Here is a 10,946-nt window from a genome sequence, read left to right on the forward strand (position 1 = left end):
CTTTGCACAGAAATACAGGAGGATGAGCTTGGTAGCCCCATTGAGAGCTTCTGGATCAAAATAACTGGAGCAAAGAACAAAAGGAACCTGGTGGTCGGAGTCTACTACCGGCCACCCAACCAAGGAGAAGACGAGGATGAAACTTTGGAAAAGCAAATAGCCAATGTTTTAAAAAAGCATGATGTAGTAGTAATGGGGGACTTCAATTTCCCTAATATTTGTTGGGAGACAAATTCTGTAAAACATGGCCCCTCCAGGAAATTCCTGACTTGTGTGGTGGATAACTTCCTCCTACAGAAAGCAGAGGAAGGAACTAGAGGATTGGGTATCCTTGACCTGATTCTAACCAACAGAGATGACTTAGTGGATAAAGTAGCAGTTACAGGAACTCTGGGGGAAAGCGACCATGTTGCACTTGAGTTCTTGGTGCTAAGGGAAGCAAAAGCCGAGTATAGTCAAATGCGTACCCTGGATTTTAGGAAAACTGATTTTAATCAACTCAGAACAATGATCAGTAAGGTCCCATGGCAAGCGATGCTAACGACAAAAGGAGTCCAAGATGGGTGGGAGCTTTTAAAAAAGGAAATTCTCAAGGCACAATCACAAACAATTCCAACAAGAAGAAAAGGTGGAAGACAACAGAAGAAGCCAATGTGGCTTCACAAAAAGCTTAGGGATGACCTGAAAACAAAAAAGGACACACATAGGAAGTGCAAAGACGACCAAGTAACAAAGGAAGAGTACAGGCAGGTAACACAGAATTGCAGGGATGGTGTTAGTGAGGTTAGTGAGGGATGCTAAAGGTTAGTGAGGGATGCTAAAAACAACAAAAAGGCTTTCTTCAGCTACGTTTATAGTAAAAGCTAGAGGAAATAAATGGTTGTTCAGCTATTAAATAAGGATGGCAAAATGATAACAGACGACAAAGAAAAGGCAGAGGTGCTCAATTCCTACTTTGGCTCAGTCTTCTCCCCAAAGAGGAGATTACCCCCCTGTGATACCCCTGGCAAAGGCGAAGTACAGGCTGAAGGGGAAGGACTGCAGCTTGAGATCGATAGGCATATGGTCAAGGAACACCTAATTACTTGGAATGAGTTCAAATCTCCAGTGCCAGATGAACTGCATCCTAGAGTAATAAAGGAACTGGCAGAAGAACTTTCAGAACCGCTGTCTATTCTCTTTGAGAAATCATGGAGGACGGGGGAAGTGCCAGATGTCTGGAGGAGGGCTAATGTTGTCCCTATCTTCAAAAAGGGTAAAAAGGAGGAACCTGGGAACTACAGACTAGTCAGTCTGACATCAATCCCAGGCAAAATTCTGGAGCAGATGATAAAGTAATCCATCTGTATTCATAATTTTTGTGAACCGCCCAGAGAGCTTTGGCTATTGGGCGGTATAGAAATGAAATGAACTAAATAAATAAATAAATAATCTGTAAGCACCTTGAAAACAATGCCGTGATTACTCGAAGCCAACATGGATTTGTCAAAAACAAGTCCTACCAGACAAATCTGATCTCATTTTTTGATCAAGTAACCTCCCTTGTAGACCGTGGGAATGCTGTAGACATCATATACCTCGACTTCAGCAAAGCTTTCAACAAAGTGCCCCATGATATCCTGATGAGCAAACTAGCTCAAAGTGGGCTAGATGAAACAACGATCTGGTGGATCCACAGTTGGCTACAGAATCGGACTCAAAGAGTGCTTAACAATGGGACCTTCTCCAACTGGGGAGAGGTAATGAGTGGGGTACCGCAGGGCTCAGTCCTGGGCCCAGTGCTCTTCAACATTTTGATTAATGACTTGGAGGAGGAGGTGCAGGGAATGCTGATCAAATTTGCAGATGACACAAAATTGGGCAGGATAGCTAATACTTTCAAAGACAGAAAGAAAATTCAAAGTGATCTGGATAGACTGGAGCGCTGGGCAGAAAACAACAGAATGACATTTAATAGGGATAAATGCCAAGTTCTGCACCTAGGAAAAAGAAACCAAATGCACAGTTACAAGATGGGCGATACGTGGCTCAACAACACTACAAGCGAGAAAGATCTTGGAATTGCTGTCGATCGCAAGCTGAATATGAGCCAACAATGTGATGTGGCTGCAAAAAAGGCCAATGCTCTTTTGGGCTGCATTCATAGAAGCATCGCTTCCAAATCCCGGGAAGTACTAGTTCCCCTCTACTCAGCACTGGTTAGGCCTCATCTGGAGTGCTGTGTCCAGTTCTGGGCACCACACTTTAAGAAGGATGCAGACAAACTGGAGAGGGTTCAGAGGAGGGCAACAAAGATGATCAGAGGACTGGAAACAAAGCCCTATGAAGAGAGACTGAAAGAACTGGGCATGTTTAGCCTTGAGAAGAGAAGACTGAGGGGAGATATGATAGCACTCTTCAAGTACTTGAAAGGTTGTCACAGAGAAAAAGGCCAGGATCTCTTCTTGATCATCCCAGAGTGCAGGACACGGAATAATGGGCTCAAGTTACAGGAAGCCAGATTCTGGCTGAACATCAGGAAAAACTTCCTGTTAGAGCAATACGACACTGGAACCAATTACCTAGGGAGGTGGTGGGCTCTCCCACACTGGAGGCATTCAAGACGAGGCTGGACAGCCATCTGTCAGGGATGTTCTGACTTGGATTCCTGCATTGAGCAGGGGGTTGGACTTGATGGCCTTGTAGGCCCCTTCCAACCCTACTATTCTATGATTCTATGACATTCAGATCTTTCCTGTATAGTTCTTCCGTGTATTCTTTCCACCTCTTCTTAATCTCATCTGCTTCTGTTAGGTCCCTGCCTTCTTTGTCCTTTATCATGCCCGTCTTTGCACAAAACGTACCCTTGAGATCTCCGATTTTCTTGAAGAGATCTCTAGTCTTTCCCATTCTATTGTTTTCCTTGATTTCTTTGCATTGTTCATTTAAGAAGGCCTTCTTGTCTCTCCTTGCTATTCTCTGGAACTCTGCATTCAGTTGGATATATCTTCCCCTTTCACCCTTGCTTTTCGCTTCCCTTCTTTCGTGAGCTACTTGTAAAGCCTCATCAGACAGCCACTTTGCTTTCTTGCATTTCTTTTTCTTTGGGATGGATTGAGTTGCTGCCTCCTGGACAAAGTTACAGACCTCCGTCCATAGTTCCTCAGGCATTAGACCTATCAGGTCTAATCCCTTAAATCTATTCCTCACCTCCACTGTATATTCATAAGGGATATGATTTAGGTCATACCTGAATGGTTTAGTGGTTTTCCCTACATTCTTCAATACTATATGACTTACTAAAATGTATTTCCTCGCTAAAGGAATCTACATTTAATACACCTGGATTAATGTTTGCTCAGAAGTTCTTGTAAATGCAACTAGTATTCAGGAAAAATAAACAGAACTAGCAAAAGTCACAAAAGTCACAACATGTTCAAAAGGGAAATATGCTTTGCAAAAGTAAAGAAGTATCAGTATGCAAATGTAGTCCAAAAATGTAGTCTACCAAGAGGTTCCAAAAGAGACTTAGCTAACACAAACGTCTATATTATTACAAATCCATTCATCCTTTCTAACAGATTAATTTTAATATGCCCAGACATGACAACACCCTCATTTTCCTCTTTATATGCAAGAATTAATTAAACATGTTGAGATCATATAAGCCCTTAGTTTCCAAATACTGATTTCAGTTTCATTACAATTGATGGTTTCTACTGGTTTCAAAGGTATATGACCCAGGTCTCCTATGAAATTAATAGGTTAGTTAGTAGAATGATCACTTTCCTGTGTTGCTTAGCAGTTGACACTAAATAGTATCTCAAGTCCTTTCAACACATCTGGGCACGTTGGTTTTATAGTATTCAAAAGGGGCAGTCGATGTAAATTGACATAAACTATACCTTTTTTTTGTTTCTGCTTTGTTTTCAAATGATTTTATATATTGTAATTCAATGAGAGGCCCACTGTTTATCCTTAATTACTATAGACTTGCAAATTCCACCCATATATCTTCAAGTATTCACATAAAATTTAATAATTTAAGTCTATTCTGGTCTTTAAGTTAAATGCTTATTTTAAAGATAACACATCCTATTTTGTATAATTTTGCATTTATACCATTTTACACACACACTGTTGCTGTTAACAGTAGAATACATTTACATTTGACAGCTTTCTCAACATATCCATTATTCCTTTCCTATAACCCTTTATATTTCTCCAATATAATATTTTGTCTTGCATGGAGAAAATGTAAAGAGTAGTATTAAACTGAAAGCATACCTTCATTCAGCTGTTAATATTTAAACATACTGTCAAAAATTATCTGAATGAGCTCACTATTTTCATTAACCAACCATCTCATTTGCATATGGCAACAAAAAGAAACAAATTATGGTTTGTCACAATTTAAGATTTGATCTCCGTAACTTTGTTATGTCACATAAATGCAGTGGAGGGTGCAAGTGCAGCATGGATCCATAGCTCTGGCAACCTCTACCTGGAATCTGGAGGGCATTTGGCCCTCCTCCTTCTGATACTGCCACTGCTACAACTGGGAGAACAGTTGCCATAGCTACTGGCTGAGAGCTGCAGGCGCTTAGGGCCCTGTTCCCTGTCAGGGGGCTGTTGTGCCTGGTCTTATCAACAGAAAAACCTGACAGTCAAGAGCAGGAAAATGCCACTGGTAGTTACGTGGCTGCAGTCTTAGGGCGTCTCCACATTTAGCAAAAATCCCGCAGCAGTACCGGGGCTTTGTTTTCCAGAGTCTTCGCGGGTCTAACCATCAGCACAATACATGTGCTCCGTCCTCCACCCCCCGTTTTTGCTAGTTCCCTTCCCATATGTTTCATTTATACTGTCAGCAGATGGCACTGTTTTATGGTGCAATTTTGATTTATTACAGCATTGTCCAGGTTTTATAAAATGGCAGATTCCCATTTGAAAACAGCAGGAGAAGCATCGGAGGTTGATGACATCATGAAAAGAACCCACAAACTTCCATGAGTGAAGTTATCACCATGAGTAAGTAATGACACACTTAATGTTTCTTCTTTCATATACAAATGCTGAGTAAGCATTGCAATGGCACTGCACAAAAGGCATATATAATTTGAGTTGACATCCCTCCTTAAATCCCTATGCTGGCTTCCTTCCACTCCTGGATTTGGCACATGCTCCTTACCTTCATAGCCTGCCATCATCTTGCCTCCCTTAACTCTCTTCTCTTATAGCTAGAAGTCATCAAGTCTGCATGTAGGAGTGAGCAATTTGTGCCCCCCCCCAGATATTTTGGCCTACAACTCACATGATCCCTCACCACTGGCTAAGCTGGCTGATAGGAACTGTAGTCCAAAACATCTGGAGGACCACAAGCTGCCCACCTCTGCAAGGGCAGTTCAGCAAACCACCAAGTTCTTTGAGAATGACAACTAAGAACATTAAATTTATCTGGTAGAGCACCTCCTCCCATACAAACCTTGTATATATCATCCGGGGAGGCCCTGTGACATATATGTTAACAGAGTTTAGACTGTCATCTGTAAGGAGCAAGGTCATTTGAGAGGTGGCATCAAGCCTGTAGAACTCCCTAGGCAGGCCCGCCTCCAGACTTAATGTTTCCAGGCCTTTAGGGGGTTAGACATGACCCTTCTCCTTCAGAAATCATTTGATCTGTGACAGTCAAGCAGTAGTGGTTCTGTCTTAATGCTGCTATTACTGCTGCTGTCAATGTGAGCTTTAATTCACGGGATTGTTGCAAATAGCTCTACTACTGTTATTGCTTTTATGATTTTATTGAAACCCAACATTAGGGTTCTCGAGCAGCCAACAATATAACAAATATTCCAGCTAAACTGGATTATAGACAAGGCAAGTAAGACTTGTAAAGTAAGGCAAGTCTTCAAAAAAAACTTCACACAATCATTTGCAGAGGGGCAGAGGAAATTTTGGTGAGTTGTTTTTTTTTTTATAAACCATGGAAATAAGAGGAAGGCAGCACAAAAAATGGGGCATAATCACCTTTTCATATTGTCTTTTTCTCAGTGCTCCCATAATTTTCTACAAATAGGCTCTTGTAGAGAATACTATCCCCTTCATGGATCACTGCCTTGTTGTGGTGAAGGGGCTTGCGTAACTCAGTGAAGCCATAAGTTATGCCATGCAGGGCCACCCAAGACGGACAGGTCATGGTGGAGAGTTCTGACAAAATGTGGTCCACTGGAGAAGGAAATGGTAACCCACTCCAGTATTCTTGCCAAGAAAACCCCATGGAACATATCACAAGGCTAAAAGACATGATGCCAGAAGATGAGCCCCTCAGGTCAGAAGGTGTCCAATATACTACTGGGGGAGAGCAGAGGGAATTTCCAAGTAGTGCCAGAAAGAGTGAAGCGGCTGGGCCAACGAAAGGACACTCAGCTGTGGACGTGTCTGGTGGTGAAAAGAAAATCCGATGATGTAAAGAACAATATTGTTTAGGATCCTGGAATGTCAGATCAATGAATGCTGGAGAATGAATGAATACAGCAATGAATGCTGTAAGCTGGAGGTGGTCAAACATGAGATGGCAAGATTGAACATCGACATCTTGGGAATCAGCGAACTAAAATGGACAAGCATGGGCAAATTTAATTCAGGTGACCATTATATCTACTACTGTGGGCAAGAATCCCTTAGAAGAAATGGAGTAGCACTCATAGTCAACAAAAGGGTGGGAAAAGCAGTACTGGGGTACAATCTCAAAAATGATAGAATGATCTCAGTACAAATCCAAGGCAAACCATTCAACATCACAGTAATTCAAGTCTATGCCCCAACCACTGAGGCCGAAGAAACTGAGGTTAATCAGTTTTATGAAGACCTACAACACCTTCTAGAACTAACACCAAAAAAAGATGTCCTCTTCATCATAGGGGATTGGAATGCTAAAGTAGGAAGTCAAGAAATCACCGGGATAACAGGCAAGCATTGCCTTAGTGTACAAAATGAAGCAGGGCAAAGGCTAATAGAGTTTTGCCAAGAGAACACGCTGATCATAGCAAACACTCTTTTCCAACAGCACAAGAGGCGACACTACACATGGACATCACCAGATGGTCAATATCGAAATCAGATTGATTATGTACTTTGCAGCCAAAGATGGAGCAGCTCTATACAGTCAGTACAAACAAGACCTGGAGCTGACTGTGGCTCAGATCATGAGCTTCTTGTTGCAAAATTTCGGCTTAAATTGAAGAACATAGGGGAAACCACTAAACCATTCAGGTATGACCTAAATCATATCCCTTATGAATATGCAGTGGAGGTGAGGAATAGATTTCAGGGATTAGACCTGATAGACAGAGTGCCTGAGGAACTATGGACGGAGGTCCGTAACACTGTTTAGGAGGCAGCAACTCAATCCATCCCAAAGAAAAAGAAATGCAAGAAAGCCAAGTAGCTGTCTGATAAGGCTTTACAAGTAGCTGAGGAAAGAAGGGAAGCGAAAAGCAAGGGAGAAAGGGGAAGATCTATCCAACAGAATGCAGAGTTCCAGAGAATAGCAAGGAGAGACAAGAAGGCCTTCTTAATTGAACATTGCAAAGAAATTGAGGAAAACAACAGAATGGGAAAGACTAGAGATCTTTTCAAGAAAACTGGAGATCTAAGGGAACGTTTTGTGCAAAGACGGGCATGATAAAGGACAAAGAAAGCAGGGACCTAACAGAAGCAGATGAGATTAAGAAGAGGTGGAGAGAATACACAGAAGAACTATACAGGAAAGATCTGAATGTCCCTGATAGCCATGACAGTACGGTCACTGATCTTGAGCCAGACATCCTAGAGAGTGAAGTCAAGTGGGCCTTAGGAAGCATTAGTAACAACAAAGCTAGCGGAGATGACAGTATTCCAGCTGAGCTATTTAAAATCCTAAAAGATTTTTAAACTACCGTACAATTGCGCTCATTTCACATGCCAGCAGGGTTATACCCAAAATCCTACAAGCCAGGCTTCAGCAGTATGTGAACCGAGAACTACCGGAAGTACAAGCTGGGTTTCGAAGAGGCAGAGGAACTAGAGATCAAATCGCCAACATTTGCTGAAAAAGCAAGAGAATTCCAGAACAACGTCTATTTCTGCTTCATTGACTACGCTAAAGCCTTTGATTGTGTGGATCACAACAAAATGTGGCAAATTCTTAAAGAGATGGGGGTACCAGACCACCTTACCTGTCTCCTGAGAAACCTGTACAAGGGACAAGAAGCAACAGTAAGAACCGGACATGGAACAACCCATTGGTTCAAAATTGGGAAAGGAGTACGACAAGGCTGTCTATTGTCACCCGGCTTATTTAATTTATATGCAGAGTACATCATGAGAAACGCCGGGTTGGATGAATCACAGGTCCGAATTAAGATTGCCGGGAGAATTATCAACAACCTCAGATACGCAGATGATACCACCCTAATGGCAGAAAGCGAAGAGGATCTAAAGAGCCTGTTGTTGAGGGTGAAAGTGGAGAGTGCAAAAGCTGGTTTGAAACTCAATATTAAAAAAAACTAAGATCATGGCATCTGGCCCCATCATTTCCTGGCATATCGAAGGGGAAGAAATGGAAGCAGCGACAGATTTTATTTTCTTGGGCTCCAAGATCACCGCAGACGGTGACTGTAGCCATGAAATTAAAAGACGCTTGCTCCTTGGGAGGAAAGCTATGGCAAACCTAGACAGCATAGTAAGAAGCAGAGACATCACCTTGCCAACAAAGGTTCGTCTAATCAAAGCTATGGTTTTCCCAGTAACAACGTATGGCTGTGAGAGCTGGACTATAAGTAAGGCTGAGAGCCCAAGAATTGATGCCTTCGAACTGTGGTGCTGGAGAAGACTCTTACGAGTCCCCTGGACTGCAAGGAGGTCAAATCAGTCAATACTAACAGAAATCAACCGTGACTGCTCATTGGAAGGACAGATACTGAAGCTGAAGCTCAAATATTTTGGCCACCTAATGCGAAGAGAAAACTCTCTGGAAAAGACCCTGATGCTGGGAAAGATAGAATGCAAAAGGAGAAGGGGATGGCAGAGGCTGAGATGGCTAGATAGCATCACAGATGCAATGAATATGAACTTGAGCACACTCCGGGAGAGAGCGGAGGACAGGAAGGCCTGGCGTGCTATGGTCCATGGGGTCACAAAGAGTCGGACACGACTTAACGACTGAATAACGAGAGAATACTATCACTTAGACCTATGCGTTCCCCGTATAAACTATCTGAAAACCTTATGGTTTGAGGGGTTGCTTCTTTTTTAATCACTGGGCTTAGTCATGCCTGCCCCTGTATAGGGCAGGGATGTGAAGGGCTACACACACTTCTGAGGGATCTGAATCATCAAGCTCTTCCATTAACTATAATGAGCGTAACAAGTTACACTGCAGATAATTAAATACATTTACCCATAATGTAATAAATTCAGTAATAAATAAATTTATCAATTATAAAATTTAGCCATTAGTGGGTATCTGAGATGTTAAACGTATGATAAAATTCAGTGATTGATTCCAGTGAAGGATTATATGTAGTTTGGGCCATGAACTTTTACCACAGACTACTGGGTTTATAACCTATAAACCCTACAGAACAAAGTTAAGCACGTCTAAATGCCACTGATTTCAATGGGAGAATTTTAAGAATTCACATATCTCCCATTACAATCAATGGGATTTAAAAGTGCTTAACTCTGGCTGGATTGGGCCTTATATACCTCTGTATTTAACAATGCTTCTCTGTACCAGAAATATAACACGTGAGCAAACTGGGAGGCTTCTTTGGAGAGAAGTATGCCTGGCTCTACCACAAACAAGGGGCAAGCAATTCTACTGCTAGCTTTCCTGGTGGTTTAAGTTTCCTACACTATAAACCATTTTGAGTAGGGTTAGTCTTCAAGGCTGAAAATATAGGCACACTGAACACAACATCTCTCATTTCTAGGTAAACATACATAGGGGTGCAGCACTGCAAATCTAGTACTGGTATTTTGGGGCTTTTTTTTACTTACTTGTGGGACATGATTGTTACAACTTTTTCCCTCTGGTCTTTAGCTTTCTATTCCAAGGTCCCCTTTTCTGAAGGAAGCCGAAGGCTGGGGATGGGTTCGCTGCTTTTCAAAACGAAAATCTCCAAAAGACAAGCCCCCTCGCTACTGCTCTTGCCCAGAGGTTGAGCTGAGCCGTCTGGGTGCCACAGCCAGCAGAGGCCCTTAACGACTGCAGCGCGTGCGACGCCGGGAGGTGGAGGTGTCTCTTCTCTCCCCCAGCTCCTCGGGGCTCCCTGCTGATCCTCTCCCCCAGCCTGATATCAGTCTGCAGACTGGCTGGCCGCTCCTCCTGCAGCAGCAGTTGCTCTTTGAAGTCTCCCCGCTCCTTAGCAACTGGACGCCAGGCCAGGGCCAAGCCTGCGCCTCCCTCCTCCCTTTTCCTCTCCTCTCCCCGGGCGGTTGCTATGGTAGCCGAGGCCTGCTGCTGCCTGCTTCATCTGCCGCTGCTTCTGCCGCCGCCGCAACAAGCAAAGGGCTTTGGCCGGTAGCTAATTGGGACGATCTCTCGCGTCTTGGCGCTGATCAATTGGGTTGAGGCTCCTGGAATCTTTTGTGGGGAGGGGCTGGGGGGGAAGCTGGCCAGGTCCTAAAGTTGCAGTGGTAGTGCACCGTTCCTTGGGCTCACTTTCAGTCCCAGGCACCGTTCCCCTCTGCCCCTACTGCTGTACAGCACCATCAACGTGTCTGGCGCTTTACAGCGAACGAGACAAGTTCCTTGCCCCCAGGCAGTTCGCAATGACCCAGGAGGTGGCTACAGAGGGGAGCGAGGGTTGCAAAAGGGCGCGGAGCAGGGAAAGACTGAGATCACATCCCTTTCGGCTTAGTTTTAAATAGAGGTTGTGGACTAAGGCGTCGTGCCTAGGGCTTCACGGGAAAGGTAGGTTTTGAGG

The 10,946-nt window shown here is 43.4% G+C and overlaps 1 protein-coding gene across 1 annotated transcript in view; it reads right to left on the minus strand.

The window, feature by feature from the left end:
• The window catches only part of DRC11 (dynein regulatory complex subunit 11), a 160,847-nt gene extending 150,105 nt beyond the window's left edge, over nucleotides 1–10,742 (minus strand). Inside the window, exon 1 of the mRNA XM_084830199.1 lies at nucleotides 10,018–10,742. Within this exon, the coding sequence (XP_084686325.1) occupies nucleotides 10,018–10,028 (11 nt within the window). The 5' untranslated portion in view covers nucleotides 10,029–10,742. The remainder of the gene's footprint in view (nucleotides 1–10,017) is intronic.
• Between the last annotated feature and the right edge of the window lie 204 nt (nucleotides 10,743–10,946).

This window comes from Heloderma suspectum, chromosome 1, assembly GCF_057233095.1.
Source record: "Heloderma suspectum isolate Gila_16-S chromosome 1, 16-S_ref, whole genome shotgun sequence".
NCBI lineage: Eukaryota > Metazoa > Chordata > Lepidosauria > Squamata > Helodermatidae > Heloderma > Heloderma suspectum.